The sequence below is a fragment of the Thermobia domestica genome, chromosome 1 (genome assembly GCF_964235325.1).
Source record: "Thermobia domestica chromosome 1, izTheDome1.hap1.1, whole genome shotgun sequence".
Taxonomy (NCBI): domain Eukaryota; kingdom Metazoa; phylum Arthropoda; class Insecta; order Zygentoma; family Lepismatidae; genus Thermobia; species Thermobia domestica.
This window is the reverse complement of record NC_137454.1, coordinates 256,353,870-256,371,838: the sequence shown is the minus strand read 5'-3', so window position 1 is coordinate 256,371,838 and position 17,969 is coordinate 256,353,870. Positions and strand designations below refer to the sequence as shown.

The 17,969-nt window shown below is 35.0% G+C and overlaps 1 protein-coding gene across 1 annotated transcript in view; it reads right to left on the bottom strand.

The window, feature by feature from the left end:
• Positions 1–17,969, bottom strand: part of LOC145660529 (serine/threonine-protein phosphatase 2B catalytic subunit 3) — a 412,317-nt gene that overhangs the window by 27,814 nt on the left and 366,534 nt on the right. Inside the window, exons 11-12 of the mRNA XM_081725713.1 lie at positions 6,551–6,635; positions 1,392–1,489 (exon numbers count right to left, since the gene is read on the bottom strand). Of these exons, the coding sequence (XP_081581839.1) occupies positions 1,392–1,489; positions 6,551–6,635 (183 nt within the window). The remainder of the gene's footprint in view (positions 1–1,391; positions 1,490–6,550; positions 6,636–17,969) is intronic.

Genomic DNA, 17,969 nt, shown 5'->3' with positions numbered 1-17,969 from the left:
AACTGTAATTTTCGTAAACGCTTGCAAATGCAAAAGTTGTCCACCGACAACAAAGATGGCCGCCATTCAGGAACACTTGTACATACGAAAACGTGAATTTTGTTATTGACCCTCTCGTACACAAGGTTCATCACACTGAAATTTTTATAATTTTCGGAGATAGTCGAGCAACCACCTCTGGACCAACTTCGTATGGATTGACCCAGCTGGATCTGCCAGTCGCCACTGAACTCAAAGACTACTGATTTCATGCTACGTTCGCTTTACATTGAATTTTATCTGTATTTCTAACCTTGTCTTTAGGGTAAAACTTACAACCGACGCAAAAAAGTATTACATAGAACAATGGATTATGTTAAATTATGAACTTGAAACCAACTTTAACCCTTAATCAACGTCTTCAACAGATGTTACCTTCAGGAATATTCTCCTTTTTCATTTTACATCATTGTAAATTCTTTCTACATCGCAGTTTCTTACGTGTAGTTTTGTCGCCATGTTCTGAAAATATACCCAACTTGTGCAGTAGATTTTTTTTTTTTTAAAGAATCAATTGTTAAAAACTGGAGAATTGTCTTGCATTCAGAAATATCACCTCCGAAGTGAATTTTTTCGCGAAAAAATAATTAGTTACCTTCGATCACAAATGTTAAATGTAAGTTTTTATTGTTTCTCTTACGTTCAAATTTTACAGATTTCGATGAACAGTGTTTCTCTGTGATTGGTGAGATAAATTACATGTTGTGTTAATTTTTAGACTTAGACGTTTACATGCTTCATTTATTTTCTGCCATATTTCGATTCCTAATGTTATATTAATTCAAGCTTAAATGTCACCGTCGATGGAATCGAACATACGCTAACATTCTCAGTTACAATCACAGATACACCAAGGCGGTGGGATAAATTTAACTGTCTATTTACCTACATAACATTACTAAAACAATATTAGTACTAGTCTTAGGTCGGATTCCATATCATAATGACTATTTCTCATGGTCGCTGTTGTGGCACAGTAATGTCTGATTGCTGAGTAGAATTATTTCAGCGATTTTTCTTAATACTCTTGTGTTTACAGTGCAAATGCAAGTCACAAAGTTAAAAATTATTGAAAACATTATTTCCATTACGCAACTCGAGTAGCTGGTTAGATTATTCGTTAGCGAGAGTTACCATTTCATTAATTTCTGCAAAGTTAAACTTGTTTGCAGAATCTGAAAATGCAAACGCTTATGAAAATCAGTTTGTGGGTTCCAAACATACAGCATACAGCAGTAGAATATTTGCATTTTATGTATAGTCAATAAGTAAATTAAAAATCTAGGATCCCATTTTGAGAATTAATGACCTAAGCTATTATGGTAGATAGGACGCCTTGACAGCTTACGTACCGTTTTTAAGTGAAGTCTTTCCACCAGACAGAGCTCCCAACGGTAAAGCACCAGTTGGAGTCAATCCCTTCAACTGAAGAACACTTTCACTCTCCTCTCTGAAAAAGGAGAGGCAAAAAAGACATTAACTTTTAGAATGAAATTTCTACTACTAATTATAAACTTATATACATGGGAAATATAAGATTACACATTTATATTACCAACCACATTTATCCAACAGAACACGGCCCAGTCAAATTCGATGTTTAACTAGTCGGGGAGAACTGCGTAGTATATTGATTAATGCACCGGGATTTTAAGCCTAAGGCCCGGTTTCGATTTTCGATCCAGCAGCTCACCTTTTCACATTTAATATAATTACATCGTGGTTTGTGAGTAGAGAATAATACAATGCTCAAAAAGGCTCGTAAGTTCAAACATAATCGTTTGAGGGAATTACTTTGGTACATATAATTAATAGTTTTATATGGATTTGCTCATTTTATTTATTTATTTGTTCAAAATATTTTTACAAAATTCTTTGTGCATTATATATATGATGGCATGTATATGTTGTACGTAGCAAATTTGTATTAAGTTCTCCTAAGAGATGAAAATGAATTATGTAACTTTAGGAAAAAAAAAATGAACATATTCTCTTTTCCACCTTCTTACGGTTTGTTTATTTAAATGCTACCTTTGCTTTCCCGAAGTATATTTCAAAAAGTTCAACTCTTCTAACCACATTATCAGTGCTTTGATTTCAGTCACCTTCATAATAAAAGAACAGCTTTCAACTTACAAGCAAGAACACTGTACTATTTTGTAACAGATATAAATTAACTCGAGTCACACGCTTATTTTGATATAACAAATACGCTTACATTACGTTTTTAGTATAAGAAACATTTTCCATGAGCTTCGAATTTGAATGTTTTGGCCTTCAAAACTAAAGAATAAACCTTGACTTGTGAATCTGTTAAGCCTAGGACGGTAGAACGGCAAGTGAAGTTTATGAAACCTTGAAACTACATGCCAGTACACTGCACTTGCTTCATTCGAATAAACGCAGTTTTACGTACCTCATCCAATAGTATCTCAGAGAATAACACCAAATTACAATTAAAGTAATTGCAGCATTGTTGATGAAAGCTTTGTTAGTCCTCTTAGAATATCCACAAATTTTTTTCTTCTTCTTCTTGTATGATCATTTCTCTCACCACTGTTACCATAGTTAGTTACAGGTACAAGTTTAACATTTTCTCTGCAACACTTACTTATTTGAACTTTGCTTATTTCTTTAGGCAACAGAGACTGAAGGACAGAATCTATTATTAAATGATTGGTCTGAACCACTAGAGGTTCAAGAAATTTTTATCTCCCACAGGGACTGCGAGGTGTCCTGGTCTTTCTTGGGGTTCTTCCAGTTTCTCCCACATTCTTATTCCATCAATTACTTCCAGATTCATTCATTTTCATTAATCATCCGTCTCCTTTAGCCTACAGGGCATAACCGTGGGAGGTAAAACAAAAATTTCCCGTGGGTACTGAATCCGGGATCACACATTCACGAATAGTGTTAGCCAGTCAACTCCAGAAGGGCATATTAGTTTGAAATATGAAATATCTATGACGTTATACTAACATAAAACATTGCTCTGGAAATAAAACTGTAACACACTGTCTGAGAAAATGAATAATTTTAGTTAATTATATCAACTTGTCTTCTTGTTTTCATAAACAATTCTCATTCCAGCTTTGGGAATGAATTTAGTTTAAGAAGTAAAAATCCAAATCTAACCAAAGCAAAAACTTACCAAAAACGTGTGTTACAGTTTCGGAAATATATCATTCCCTTTATCAAGCTTTACATATTAATGACATATTCGTATATGCAATTATAAAGTATATATTCTACAGTTTCGGAAATATATCATTCCCTTTATCAAGCTTTACATATTAATGACATATTCGTATATGCAATTATAAAGTATATATTCTACAATACCCAAAGCTGCTCTAAAAAAAGCTACTGTTGGTGATAATCAGCGGGACTTTTGAAAGGTGAAGTTTGCTGCCAGCCGAATGGAATGGAGTGTTTAAGAGAATCGTGTAGCAGTAATGACACTGCACAAAGCTGGCAAATCACCATCGGACACCCGGAAAAAAATAAAGATTAGCAGGATGTTTCTACATTAGACCATAAAGAGATACTGTGATACAAGGACAATTGAGGACTGCCCTAGGAATGGCAGACCTCGCAGTAAGGAGCTAGAAGTTCATAAAAGCAATGGCGGCGCGAATTCGACGAAATCCTGCGAGGAAACAAACAGTTATGACTCAAGAGATGAACCTTCCGAAAATTTCTATGTCGCATGTGCTTAGAAGTGATCTAGGACTCAGGGCTTATCGGAGAAGAACTAGTCATTTCCTCACTTTCCAGCTTAAGGTCCAGAGGAAGCAAAAATTGAAACGGTTCCTTCAGCGTTACGCAAATGGTAGCCACAGGAGGATAATTTTCATGGACGAAAAAAAATCTTCATGATTGAAGAGTCTAACAATCGTCAAAACGACCTGTTTACGCCTCAACATCCCAGGAAGCTCGAGAACCCACGTCACGGATCCTCAGAAACCATCATCCCACTTCAGTGATAGTTTGGTGTGTGTGTGTACGGGGGAAGGGGGTATCGTACCATGGCACAACTAACCTTTACTTCTGTGAAAATGGTGTGAAAACGTCTGATAGATGTACCAAACGACAGTATTGGAGCCATTTGTGAAGCGTTGAACCGTATCACGTTCAAAAATGAGCCGTGGAGCTTCCAACAGGCACCGGCCCACAATGCAAAGACCTCACACGAGTGACTTCAGAAGAATGTACCTGATTTCATTACTTCATCAGATTGGCTCTCCAGTAGTCCCGACCTGAACCCATTGAACTACAAGTTGTTGTGTTTTGGAGGGCAGCGTTTGCAGGAAGAGGCATCGAATTATTGCGAGTCTTAAGTGTTGTTTTATGAAGGCAGTGGCGGAGTTTCCGCTCGAGACGGTGCGTGCCGCGATCGATGACTGGCCCCAAAGACTTCAGGCCTGTGCGAAGGCCAGCGGCGGTCATTTTGAACAGTGATAGGTGCTCTGTATTTGCAAGACCTGACAGTGATAGGTGCTCTGTAACGACTAAATAACAATACATTTGCTTGAAAACTGTGCCTGTAGTCTGGTGTTTACTTTGTAACAGAATTTATTATAGGACTAAGTAATAATAATAATAATAATAATAATAATAATAATAATAATAATAATAAAAATAAACAGGTGTGTCGTGATAGTTCAGTAAAATTGTCAGTGAAAAAAGTTTGGAAACCAATGCTATATATGAAGGTATTTTTTACATGAAATCGTGGCAATAAATGTATGTGTAATATCGATGTAGGCCTATTACACGCAAAAAGTTTTACTTTTCTTATGTCAACTGATAATGTTTCTTATAGTTGTGTACAAAAAAAAGTTCTGCTCACCAAGTTTTCAACAAAGCTCCCGTGCTGTGAAAACTCCGTCTTCTCTTTTCACAGAACTTTTTCAAAAGTTTTAGAAGAGAATAACTTCCTCTCTTAAGAGCTTTAAGGACCTCTAAACAAACTATATAATACTCATTCGACTTCTGTTACAATGTGGAATGTGACTTCAGCTTCTAAAGATTAATTAAGACACTTAAACTGCAGATAAGAAACAATCAATCTACTGTAATAGTGGGTCAGCAAAACATTTTAGAAAGTCACAACAAATAAACTAAGCAATAGTTTATGATAACTCCTACTTTGCTAGAAATATAAAGTAAAAATTGTCGCGCGCAAGTTACGTGATCTGCCGCTAGGAAGCAAACGTGGCATTCGACGTACATCAGCGGTAATTCGGTTTTAGAATACGCACAAATCTAGCAATTATTTCGAATAGAAGAATAATCCATTTTTATTGTTTTCACGTAGGAGAAATTCATGGATGAAGGCTAGCTGTGCACAGTTCATCGGCCGCGACATTCAAGGTTATACAAAGAAACTCGTTGCGTTAGATAAGCTCACCAGCAGTACCAATACGCGCAAAATATAGCTTAGTCTCTCGCTATTACAGGTTTCGCGGCTTCTCCGTAAGAGACCCTACGGACGGCTGCATTTGAATTTCAGTAAAAAAAAAGTACAAAAACGTGCATCTTACTTCTACACTGAAATACAAGTGTTACATTTAAAGGGATTCGCTCAAATCTAGCCACGTGTCTGCACGGGAATCCATTTTTCTTTCATCTTTCTGTAAAGATGAGTTCGCACAATCTATGTATCTGGAGGTTCGAAAATCTTTAGAAGTATCAGATTACGTGCGAGACTCCCATAAACAAATGTCTTTTGTGCCAATTTCGAAAGAAGTGTAGTGACCATTTTTTTTTTTTTTTTTTTTTTTTTTTTTTTTTTTTTTTTTTTTTTTTTTTTTTTGAAGAACCTGCGCTCACTGGAATGCCACAACTGAATGTAGACAACAATGACAATCTTTGAACAAAGACGGCTCACTACCAGGAAGGCGTACAACACCCAATTTACTATACAGGTGAATAGCATACATAGGACAAGATGACGCGTTAATGTAGTGATGACCACTTCGGTATCTGAATTTATCCTCCTGTGAATTTTTGAGTGCGGTAAAGATATTGCCCATGTATCACCACTCTTCGCTAATCTGAAAGTTCTTAATATCATTGCTGCTCATGCCATGATGGTATCTGGTGACACGAAATAGATTATCGCGAAGATGTGTGCCAAATCACCAGTGAAACTAACATGTGTGAAATACATAAACTTGGTGAGTGCATACCTATTTCAGTGTAATACAATTAGGTAGTCGTCTATAGTTTAATTATTGTAATTTATTTTTAAAAAATTGACTTGTATTTTGGTATGGTATATGATAAGGAGATACCAAGTCTAGGGGCTAAGGGATAGTAAGGTATACCGTAATCATACCGTAAGGTATACCGTACTTAGATTTACATTAGTCAAGATGGATTCCCCAAATTTTCTGGCATTCTTGTCGACTCAGAAACGAAGTCAAAGTGCATAATTATCACTAGATTATGTACGTCAAATCAATATAATTAATAAATACGTAAAATTCGTGTGTTCTAAACTTACCTCAATACAGAAAATACTCGGGCCATCTTGCCAATTGCTCTGATCTTATTTCTGATAACCTCCTTCCGCAAGTTAGCAGCTGCACCTGAAATATTTAAAATTAATTAGTTTGCATATCTTGAGAAAACTGCTACAACTTTGAAGGTGACAGAAAAGGCAAACTACTTCTACAGTGACCACTTGAACTTAACGTCACACGGTGGGATTACTAATGACGAAATATATTACACTGAAACATGAAGCACACAACAACAAATTTAATCCTGTATTTACACCTCTAAGAGCTGAAAATCAATGGTATCTAGAAGTTACTTCAAAATAAACCAAGCACAGATTTAAAAAATGGCAAGTAAGCATTTGTTTACAGATGTGCGTGTTACTAGACGATATGATTTGAAAATATCACAACCTGCAATATCTATCGGCATATGATCAAAGCTTAGTTTCGTAGAAGTACATAGTTATTTAATTTACAACCTCTTTAAGTAAGATTTTTTAAAACATCACGGCCCACTTAAAAACCTATATGAAGGAAGAATAACTCTATTTTTTAATCTGAAAGATTTTGATTTATACGCTCAGGTTTAAATGCTATGAAACACGAAATTCTCAAACTAGTGTTGGATTAAATGAATCGAGACGGGTCCGTAATCGAATTGATATATTCGACGTAAGCACCATCACGAATTGAATCCGCAATCAGGCTCATAAAAAGACTATGCATTATCCATATCTAAAACTAGATATATCAAAAGTGGAAGCAATATTAAAACAAAATTTGACAGTTTTCTCTTATCAATTATAGAAGATTTAGTCCAAACAAAAGAAATAAATGGCACTTTCATACGATGGTTATGGAATTTCACTAAGCAATATTTATTAATTCTTACACAATGTCGTATTTTAGCTGAGAATGATATGAGAGCTGCATTTAGTATAGTATTTTGCTTCTTTTGCCATTTGTGTACTGTGTTTTAAAATCTAATGGAATCACTCTAAGGAAAAGGACGTGCTGAAAAAATAATAAAAATAGTAACAAGTGAGCATAGTTTCACAGTGTGAAACTAAGACTTCCAAACTATGTGAATTCAATACTCAAACTTGAAGTAGTTCATCTATAAATACTGGTTGCAATAGAGTAATAATATCTAAGATAGAACCTGTTCCTCGGTCACCGAATCCATATCAAAAAGTCACTTTTCGCTATCCCTTCATGTTTTAGTTCTATGGCGATACGGTTGAAACCAAAAATTATTTTAACCACTTCCGGTTTGAATAGAAGGCTACGAGAGGAGACAGAACCTATTCTTGAGATACTGAATCAATTGTAAAAGCTTTCTTAATACTTTTTCGTTTTCGCTCTACGCAAATCAGCATTGAAACCGGAAATAACAATGAACCACTGTTGTCTTGAGACACGATCGTTTCAAAGAAACTTCTTGTTATCTGTTACCGTGTTTGTATGTGGTGATCAACGTTGAAACCGGAAACGGCTGATTTTAACTACTTCCTGTTTGGATATAGCTTCAAAGGAGATGATGAAATCTATTCTTGGCACGCTGAATCGATTGCAAAAAAATTGCTTCTTAATAACGTTTACCGTATTTGCTCTACAGAAATCAGTAATGAAACGGGAAAAAAATAAATTTGAACCAGTTTCGGTAGAGAGCCATGGATAGTCATATGTTATATTTAAACGCTGAGTCGTTTACAGAAAACAGTTTCTCGTAAAGTTTCCTTTCTATGGTGGTAAATGTTGAAACCGGAAGCAATAGTACAAATGAACTACTTCCGGTTTTGGTAATATGTTGTGGAGAGTCTTGTTTTGAGATGTTAAATTATTTGCAAAAAAACTTTCTTGCTATAAGTTCCAGTTTTCTTCTATAGCGATATAAGTTGAAACCGTTAATGGTTAATCTGTTAATAAAGCAAATGGAATCTTTTCTTGGGACGCTGAATCAATTGCAAACATCGCATCTTCATAGCATGTACCATTTTTACTCTGCGGAAATCATTTGGACACTGGAAGTAATAGTACATTTGAACCACTTCCTTTGTATTGTGGAAAGTCATATGTTGCCCTGAGACGCTGATTAGTGTGTAAAAACTGCTTTTCGCTACCTGTTACCATTTTCATTCTATAGTGGTAATGTTGAATCATGCATTGAGACCGGAAGGAGAAATTTCAACCACTTCCATTTATGGTACAATATTGTGGATAGTCATGATACGTTGTCTTCAGACGCTAAATCATTTGTGGAACAGCTCCAGTTTTCGTTCTATAGCAATAAACGCTGAAACCGGAAATAACTCATTTGAACCACTTCCGGTTTGAATCAAGGGTTATCGGAGAAGATCGGACCTATGCTTTGAACGATGAATAGACTGCAAGAAACTGCATCTTGATCCCTCTCCGTTCTATAAGGCTTCCCATACTTATGCATAGCATAGTTTGGAAGTCTAAAAAAAACATAAATAAAATGTTGCAAGCAGTAATCAACGAAAATTTCTTAAACAAATATTCCTTCATATTGCTTGTAAAACTTCGCAGTTTTATTTTGGTGCTGTCTAACACACACTGAATTTCTAGTATGATCCTCGAATTTCTCTTAAATTGATTTCTGTAAATTAAAAATAATTTGACTACCATGTTCAAACCTTGCATATTATACGATTATTGTATCCAATTTATTGCTTACGAATTAACTGAAATATTGTAAGATAATTCGAAGCCTTAAATGGAAGAAAAGCAAACCATAATACACTGTATTATCAATAGGTTATTATATATACTGAATGAATGTCATCAAATACGTAATAGAAACTTGACGTCTAATTTTCTTTCTCTCCCTTTCTTCATATAAATTCAGAACAAAATATGCTAGTCTGTATTGTTCATCGAATTGTGCTATTAGATTTGGAGTTTTAACTTCCATTGGTTACTCATACCGTATTCATTATGTACTTTCATGAAATAATTAGTGCTACTTCCGGTTGAAATACTTAGCTATGAACGTAATAATTCTGAAAGTTACCGGAGAATGAAATTTTCTGTCAAATCTGTTTAGTGAGCTGTTAGAACTTTAATTATAATTCAGATACTAATTTAACAGATGACAGCAGGAGTGTTACAACTCTTTCACACTAAATTCTTCTACAAAAGAAACTATTATTATTACAGAAATTTCAGTTTAATATCTAGCTTTAGTTCTACAATTTTCAAGGTACAGGTTCGATTCTTAAAATCGACCATGTGCTTCCTCCTTACCCTGCACAGAATGCCAGCATAAGCGTAAAGATTCAGACTAATGTCATCAGTTTGAAAACTGTATGGTTTCTCACCAAATTTCTGTTTATTTTTTCAGAGGCTGAGCACAGACACGTAGAAAAACAAATTAAATAAGAGCAAATTTCAAGAATCCAAAGAGTAAATTTATTTAAGAAATCAACAAATATGAAAAAATGAATACATACATATAAAATACATCGAGTATTGTAAGCGTTGCAGTCTTTTTTTCTTTTCTTCTCTCTTCTTTTTAATAATACAAGAGAATCTTCCACATCAGTTTATTTATTTATTTAAAGGAATTAGTACGAGGTCTGCTGGAAATTTTTTTGCAATCTACTACTAACAGTAATACTAAAGTTCCGCTATCATAAAATTTGATGAACAGATCTTTCTATCCTTAAATTACCTTAAATTACATTTGTTTAAGCCTATTCATTTATTTTTCGTAGCAGTTTAAAGTAATAGTTTTGTGTGAGAATGGAAATTTCTCCATCTATTTTGAGGAACTTTTTTAAAGTGTCGTTTAAAGCTGAAATAATACATCGATCGACTTCATTTGTTTTCTGGGGATGAAACACTAGGCTTGTTCGCAACTGATTTTCTGAATTTCACCGTTGTCACACATTTTTTAGTAATGAATTTCGGGAAGGTCGTCCATCCAAGTGAAGTGACACAGTTTAATTTGTTTTTATTTGGTAAATATTCCTCGAGCTTTACGTAACCAGATAAGCAGAAACTTTTCCAGTGGCCCTCAAATAAAATACTATCGCGAGGTTAGCACGGACTCAAACCCCCATCTTCTTCTCCAAGACCATAATTTGCAATTAAGTTACTAATGACAATTTATTTTATTTTCTGTATTTAATGCATGTTTCTCGCGCTTCATGTACCTAATGACTTTTGGAATTACCTTTTTAAAGTATTTTGTTCTGTAGAGGTTTTGAATGATTTTTTTCGACTTGAACAGGTAGCATATTTAAAAACATACATTATTTTTATACAATAATAATGTAAAAACCAATATTTGAAAAAAAAATGAAGGAAAGAAAAAAATTCATTGGGCAGCTGAGAAACGTAATCCCATTTACCTTTTTAATGGGCTGTAGAACTATTTTTTTTTAGAATTCCACTTCTTGCTTGTTCAATTATTAGTTTAATTTTCTGTATTTTTCAAGATAGCTCAATATACATTGGAAATGTGTAAAACTAATAGTTTTCCGTTCACACTACCCTAAAATATGCTTTAAAATACAGACATATGTGACAAGAATAAGCAATTACGCTAAATTTAGTATGATTATCATCATTGGTATTTTGCTCTTATTGATTCTATTTTTTCCTTTTTATATTTGACACAGACCGCTTCGTTCCAATCACCATGGCTTTTGTCTTTCTAACATTTATTTTCTTCCCATATTCTTCAAAGTCCCTCCTCAGGTTTTCTAACATCTTATTGATTTTCTTTTCGGATTCTGCAGCAAGTGACACAGCCATTTAGTATGAAGATATCAGATTTTTAAATTGCTGGATGGCTTAAATTTAACGAATTGCTAAGCTATTTTAAGCCCAAATTCAGACAACTGATCTACCCAAAACATCAACATTCACTGACAAAACAATTCAGTATTCTCAAGATTGAGTACGTAACAATGTTTGAGGCTAATCAAATATAACAATGGATTTGGCTATGATAATCAGCAGTGCAATCACACTGTCATACACACACGCAACAGCGCTCACGTATACGTTACACTCATACACGCTCATTTCACACATATACACATTCAAATTCTACTGTGCTCTACTTCTATGCTTACCACACATGGGAACAGGGGAAAACTCTGAACACTAACTAACAGAATAAAAGCTGCGAAACACTTAGCTTCTCAACACAAACCACTCACCATCGAACAATTCCAGATGACCATGTTCGTAAGGATGACGATGAAAGGGATAAAGAGTGCACATAGATATAGTATGAAATAAGTGGATTCAAAAAGATCCAAGAAATACAGAAAAATCAAAATATACGTTACGAATAGTGTGAAGTGAAAACTGCTAAATATGTGTCCAAGTTGGATCACTAAGATTTCAGATCATTCATAATAATTTCCAGGAGAAAAAAAAATAATTATGTAAGTCATTATGAACTGAGCTAATCAAAATGAGCTTTTCTGCTATCCGCTTTCAGCTGTTTCCATTCCACCTTTTATTATAAACTCACCTTATAAAACATCACCAACGCATTACCTAACTTAAAATTGTTAATACACAAAATCATTAACACAATAAGTATTGCTTTCAGCAATAAAAATTACTAAAGATACAATGTATTGTAGATAGAATGACTTTTAATGAACACACTGTCTGCAACAGTAACAAAAGGAAAATGTAAACTATTGTCTTATACTATACTAAACCGGCATTCGATATTTTAAGCATAGTATCATTAAACTAGAACTTCTGCATTTCACGCAAAGAAACATACGAAAAATTTCAAAGTAAAAATATTGCCAACATTTTTGGCTTTGATCTGCTGAAATTAGGTGTCAACTTTCATTTTCTTAAGAAAGATATCTCCCATTTAACATTTCATTGTATTCATTAAAAGAAGACTCTTCATGTTTTGCTAAAATCATAGACTAAATATGACGTGTTATTATATTATGTATGAATAATTTAATATTAAATGGAGAATTATCATTTCACTTACTACTAGTGTACTCCCGCAATCAACAACTATGTTTCGAATCTATACAAAGTTTTTCTTATTTTTTTAAGGAATAGAGAAGAAAAGAGGACTAAAGTCAAAATTAAAAAGGAAAGGTTGCACGGATTTGTCCCATGTCTAGGTAATTTCAACGAAGTAAATTACTCTAGAGACTTAGTCTTTCTATTTCTGTGATACTGTCATGCTATCTATCTTTAGAGCATGCCTCCTACATTTTGAACACATCCAAGATGGATCACAACCGAAGGTGTACAGGGTACGATTAATAAATAATAAATAATTAATATATGTAGTTGATAAATACAACATTCATCTTTTCAAATCTGCGATCGCAATAAAAAATGCCCTTTCAAATATGGACTATAATGTAAACATCAGAACCTGACAACGGTCGGTAATAGTTTCTGTATAAGCGTGGAGTCATTCAGCTACAGTAATTCATTCGGAATTACAATCTGTGTATTAAAAAGAAACTTTGGATAAAAAGCACAATAGACATAGATACAGAACTTTCGGGCTGATGATTTTGATATCAGTGACGAAGAGAGGCTAGGCAAGTCCTTCTCTGCAGCAACAGACCTAAATTTGGCTCGTGTGGAGAAAATGGTCATGAGTAACTGGACATATCAATTGATGAAAAGCCAAAATGAACAATTACAACAAAAAGACTGGCCCTAAAACACATTCAAATTAAATTTCATCAGCACAACGCAATACCGCACACAACGCACCAGACACTGGAACAAATTGCAAAGTAGTGGGTCGATTTAGATGCCTCACCCATCTTACAGTACCGACCTGGCTTCCTCAATTTCTACCAATTTAGTAGATTGAAGAACTTTGTATGTGGTAGAACATTTGAAAACGATGACAAGTTATTCCAACAAGTTAGAGGGTAGTTTCAAAATATTTAGCATTTTACCTAGAGTTGGAAGGAATGCTGGACAAAATGTGTAAAATGGAATGGTGGGTATATTGAATAATCCTTATCTGTAGCCAATAGTTGTAAGTTCATATATACACGTATTATCACTGAGTTATCAAAGTCATTAAGGATAGTGCATTACTTATTGACCGAAACTTGTATTTCCGGAATTTAGAAGGCATGCAACTAACTTTGAAGACATAACATGACAATATCACAGAATAATAGGAAGGCAAAGATAGAATCTCCGAAGTAATATATTTTTGTGAAATTTAGACATGGAACAGATTCACACTCGTTCTCTTTTTTTATCTTGACTTGAGTTAGTTTCTCTCACTCCTTCAAAAACGGGAAGGCAAATCACGTGTAGGTTTGAAACTTTCTTTGAATCCAGAAATATATTTGCAAACGTAATTATACATTTAAATATAATGAAACTTTCGGAACAATGCAAAGCGAACGTTGTGGTCAGTATTAAAATAAACGACAGATACTTTGTTTCAAGTTCTTTACTTTCTATGAGCCTCATTCTGGTCACACATTAATGACTATTTCACGTACTTCTGAGTTATTAATACTAAAGGTACTTAAAGCGTGGAAAAGTAAATTCATTGATTGAAAATAGTATTCCACTTCAGACATAATACTGTTATAAGAAGAATTGCAGATCGACTTTTTCCCTTTCGTTCAAAAATTACAGTAGAGCCTAATGGTACAAGGCAAAGACTTTTTAAGGAACGAGAGATGTTCGTACTAACTTAAAAGAACTACAATTAAAAAATAACTATTTTAAAGGAGGAGGTTGAAATATTTTTCATGCAGCACGAATTATGAAATAAAATTACCACAAAGTCAACGTCTTTGACGCATTCATTGAAACAGAGTTGACATATTTCTCATCAATGTGACGAATGTAATGGAATATAACGCATTTTCTATGTAGATAAATTCTCAGAAACAAGAAGGAACTTACTTTTACTATTTCACAACAGACTAGAACATGGGTTAATTTCTTCTTTAAATAAGAGACAAATTAAAAAAAAAATAAGTAAAAATAGGTGATAAACAAATTAAACATGTAATACCTTCCAAGTTTTAAAAGTTTTTCATTTTGTGATTTGAATTGTTTACATAAAGACGTAATGATCAAAATTGTAGTCAAAATAAATTCCTCTCCTTGCAAAATGTCAGAAAATAAATGATGTGTTACTATTGAGCATTTGTTTCACAATAGCATGTTCATTGTTATGTACCATTACCCACAAAATATACACGATTTCGTCTAAATACTTGCAACTTACTACTGTACTGGAATAAATCCAATACTACAGACTAGTAATATACCAATAAATATTCGTCACTGTTGTTTGTTGAAGTTTAGCGTACCTTTTCAGCATACCGAGACTATATGAGTCGTGGACGTACAATTTAAGAGTGAAATCCGAACAACCACATTGCAATCGAATTTCAAGGCTCTTCATCCGGAATCGAAGTTGGGACCCCGGGCACCAAAGCCGTGCACGCTTGTCACTAGCACATATTGATGGTGTCAGACAAATTCTTATTTTAACATAATTTTGTAATTGTCACTCTTTTAAGTACAATTATTATAAACTTAGAAGGAAACCTTTAAAGAGAGACTACAGATTTTTTTCTTTCTTTCTTAAGAGACTGAGAACTATGTTGAAATAAAATACAGAAAAATGTTTTTAATATCCATGAAATTGATTTTACTTGACAGATCATTTTATGGCATTAATGTTTGAATATGACTTCGGGTATGTGATCACCGCGGCTGGCGATTACATCGCGTAATCTGGAGGTCCAATTTTTACACACTCTTCGCAGTAAATCAGGCTGTATTTCAACAATAACGCGTCGAATGTTGGCTTCCAAGTGCTCAATGTTTCTGGTTTCTCGGCGTAGATATGAGACTTTACATATCCCCAGAGAAAATAATCTAATGGCGTCAAATCGCACGAACGAGGTAACCAGTTAACAGGTTCATTTTGTGAAATTAATCGTTCGTCAATGTTTCTTTCAGTAAATTAATTGTGACGCGCGCTGTGTGGCATGTGGCGCCATCCTGCTGAAACCACGTCTGCAACATTAACGTCTTTCAACTGAGGCACGAAAAAGTTAGTAATCATGTTTCTGTACCGTTCACCATTGACTAACTTCTGACCAGCATCATTTTTGAAGACATATGGACCAATGATTCTACCGGCCCACGGAGCGCACCAAACGTTGACCTCTTCTGGATGTAATGGTGTTTCGACAATCGCTTGTGGGTTACCATCGCTCCGAATGCGGCGATTCTGTTTATTGACAGCCCTTTAACCAAAAGTGTGCTTCATCACTGAACAAAATTTTCAAATGAAATTGTGGATCAATAGCAATGTTTCCTTCAGTCCATTCACCAAATGCACAGCGCGAACGATGATCGTGTGGCTTCAATTCCTGTACCAGCTGAAGCACGTAAACCAAGATCTTTAAGAAAAAATTTCCATAAAGTCGCTTGACACAAGTTTGTTGAGCAAGACCACGAATTGACACATTTGGATCATGAACACTACGCTGCACATCATCAATCGCTTGTTGTGTCCGCACTGTACGACGTCTTACAGGATGCGTATTATCGTTTCGAGTAAACGTATTGTGAAAACGATCCATAGTTTCTCGAATTAATCGCTCTGATGGACGATTATATGCACCGTAAAATGCACGTATTGCCCGATAAGAATGTACAATTGAACCATGGTTTTTAAAATAAATTTGCACAATTTGTAAATGTTGCTCCGGCGTGAGTCTATTCACGATGAACTGCCAAACCACACTAAACTAAACTCAAAACAACCGAGAACTGTAGTATCAGCTGTCACAGAAAACTGTTACCAGTTTAAAGTTCTCCGCCTCTAAAGAAAACACCCTTTAGTAAGTTTTGTCTCAGTATACATCATAGCTTTCAAGTATTCACTTATAATTACTAGTTTTTAAGATAAGAAACACAGTATATGTTAAGTTTATATAAATACCCAAAACTCTTGATAATTTGAGTTTATACTATTGTAAATCCGTGCTACAGGAAAATATTTCAGTCACCTCTTACGAAACAGTATCCATTTGTTATGTTCTACGTCTCTCGTTATTTTATTTTACTTTTATCCTGCACATTCCCATTCCAGTTTTTGAAAAGTTCTGGATACAGCCTTTAGTAAACTGGAAAATAGAACACTTTCACCCCTGAAATAGGTTTTCACATACTGTCTTACCATGGAAATTTACCTAGAGACGCATTAGTTTAAGGCTGATTACAGCTAAGGACTAGCGTGATTTTCTACCTGCAACTAAGGCGGCTGTTACACTGTTTGCCACGTAGTAGAGACAACACTTTTGAAGAATTGTTACAAAATATCTCTCATTTCGATAAAGATGGTGTAAGAACTATGCAAAAACGTAGCCAAGCTGCAAATTTCACTTATACAGGATGTAACAAATATGCACGACCAAACTTGAGAGGTGGATTCTGTTTGGGGACCAAGTGAAAATGTTCACGTCCTTACATACGGAAATGCAGTTACAACCACTATTTGCCTAACGCTGGGCGGCGAATTTACGAATGCTCAACTCACATTCTCTCCACCACTGTTTCCCTGATAATGAGCAGGGAGCCATAAGCGATACACCAGTCGAAAGAACATGGATCACAGATTCCAACAAAGTCACATTTGTGCCCATTGTGCTCAGCTGTCGAAGAAAAAACTCAACCCTATCGTAAAGTGCCAATACTGCTACCAATGACAAAGTGACGAAAGTATATCAGACATCACCAAAATTGATTAAAAAACATCATACAGGAGGCTACAGCCATTTACAGTAAAACGTGCTGCCTCATCAGTTCCACACAAATGGTGCAGAAGCTTATGTTCAAGTACTATTACAGTAAATATTCAAATTTTCCCATTTTGTCTAAATAGATGCTTCAATGAGTCGCCACACAGAGGTACGAACGCGCTCCCAAGTCCTCTCTGGCAAGCTGTGTAGATACGAATATGGAGCATTTCCACAGTATCTTCACCAGATTCATAGACTGAAATCTTTAAATGCCCCATAAAGATAGTAGTTCAGAGAATTCAGGTCTGGTGAGTGTGATGGAAAAGCAGTTGCTCCTTCACGTCCAGTCCATCGAGCAGGAGGCATATTTAGATACTGGTGTGCTGTACAACTGAAATGAGGAGGCGCACCACCATGCATGAATGCAGCGATGAACGCAGTGCAAGGGCAAGTTATCCACTGCATCCGGAATACGGGTTTCCAGGAATTCTCAATAGTTGTTTTCCGTAAGTCTCTGCAGAAATATGTACGGTCCTACGGAAGTTTCACCTATAATCCCGCATCCACACATTTGAGCGTAAACTTGTTGATGTCCCTGGAGCTAATCGCATGAAGATTATCACCCCCGTCTACATATGTA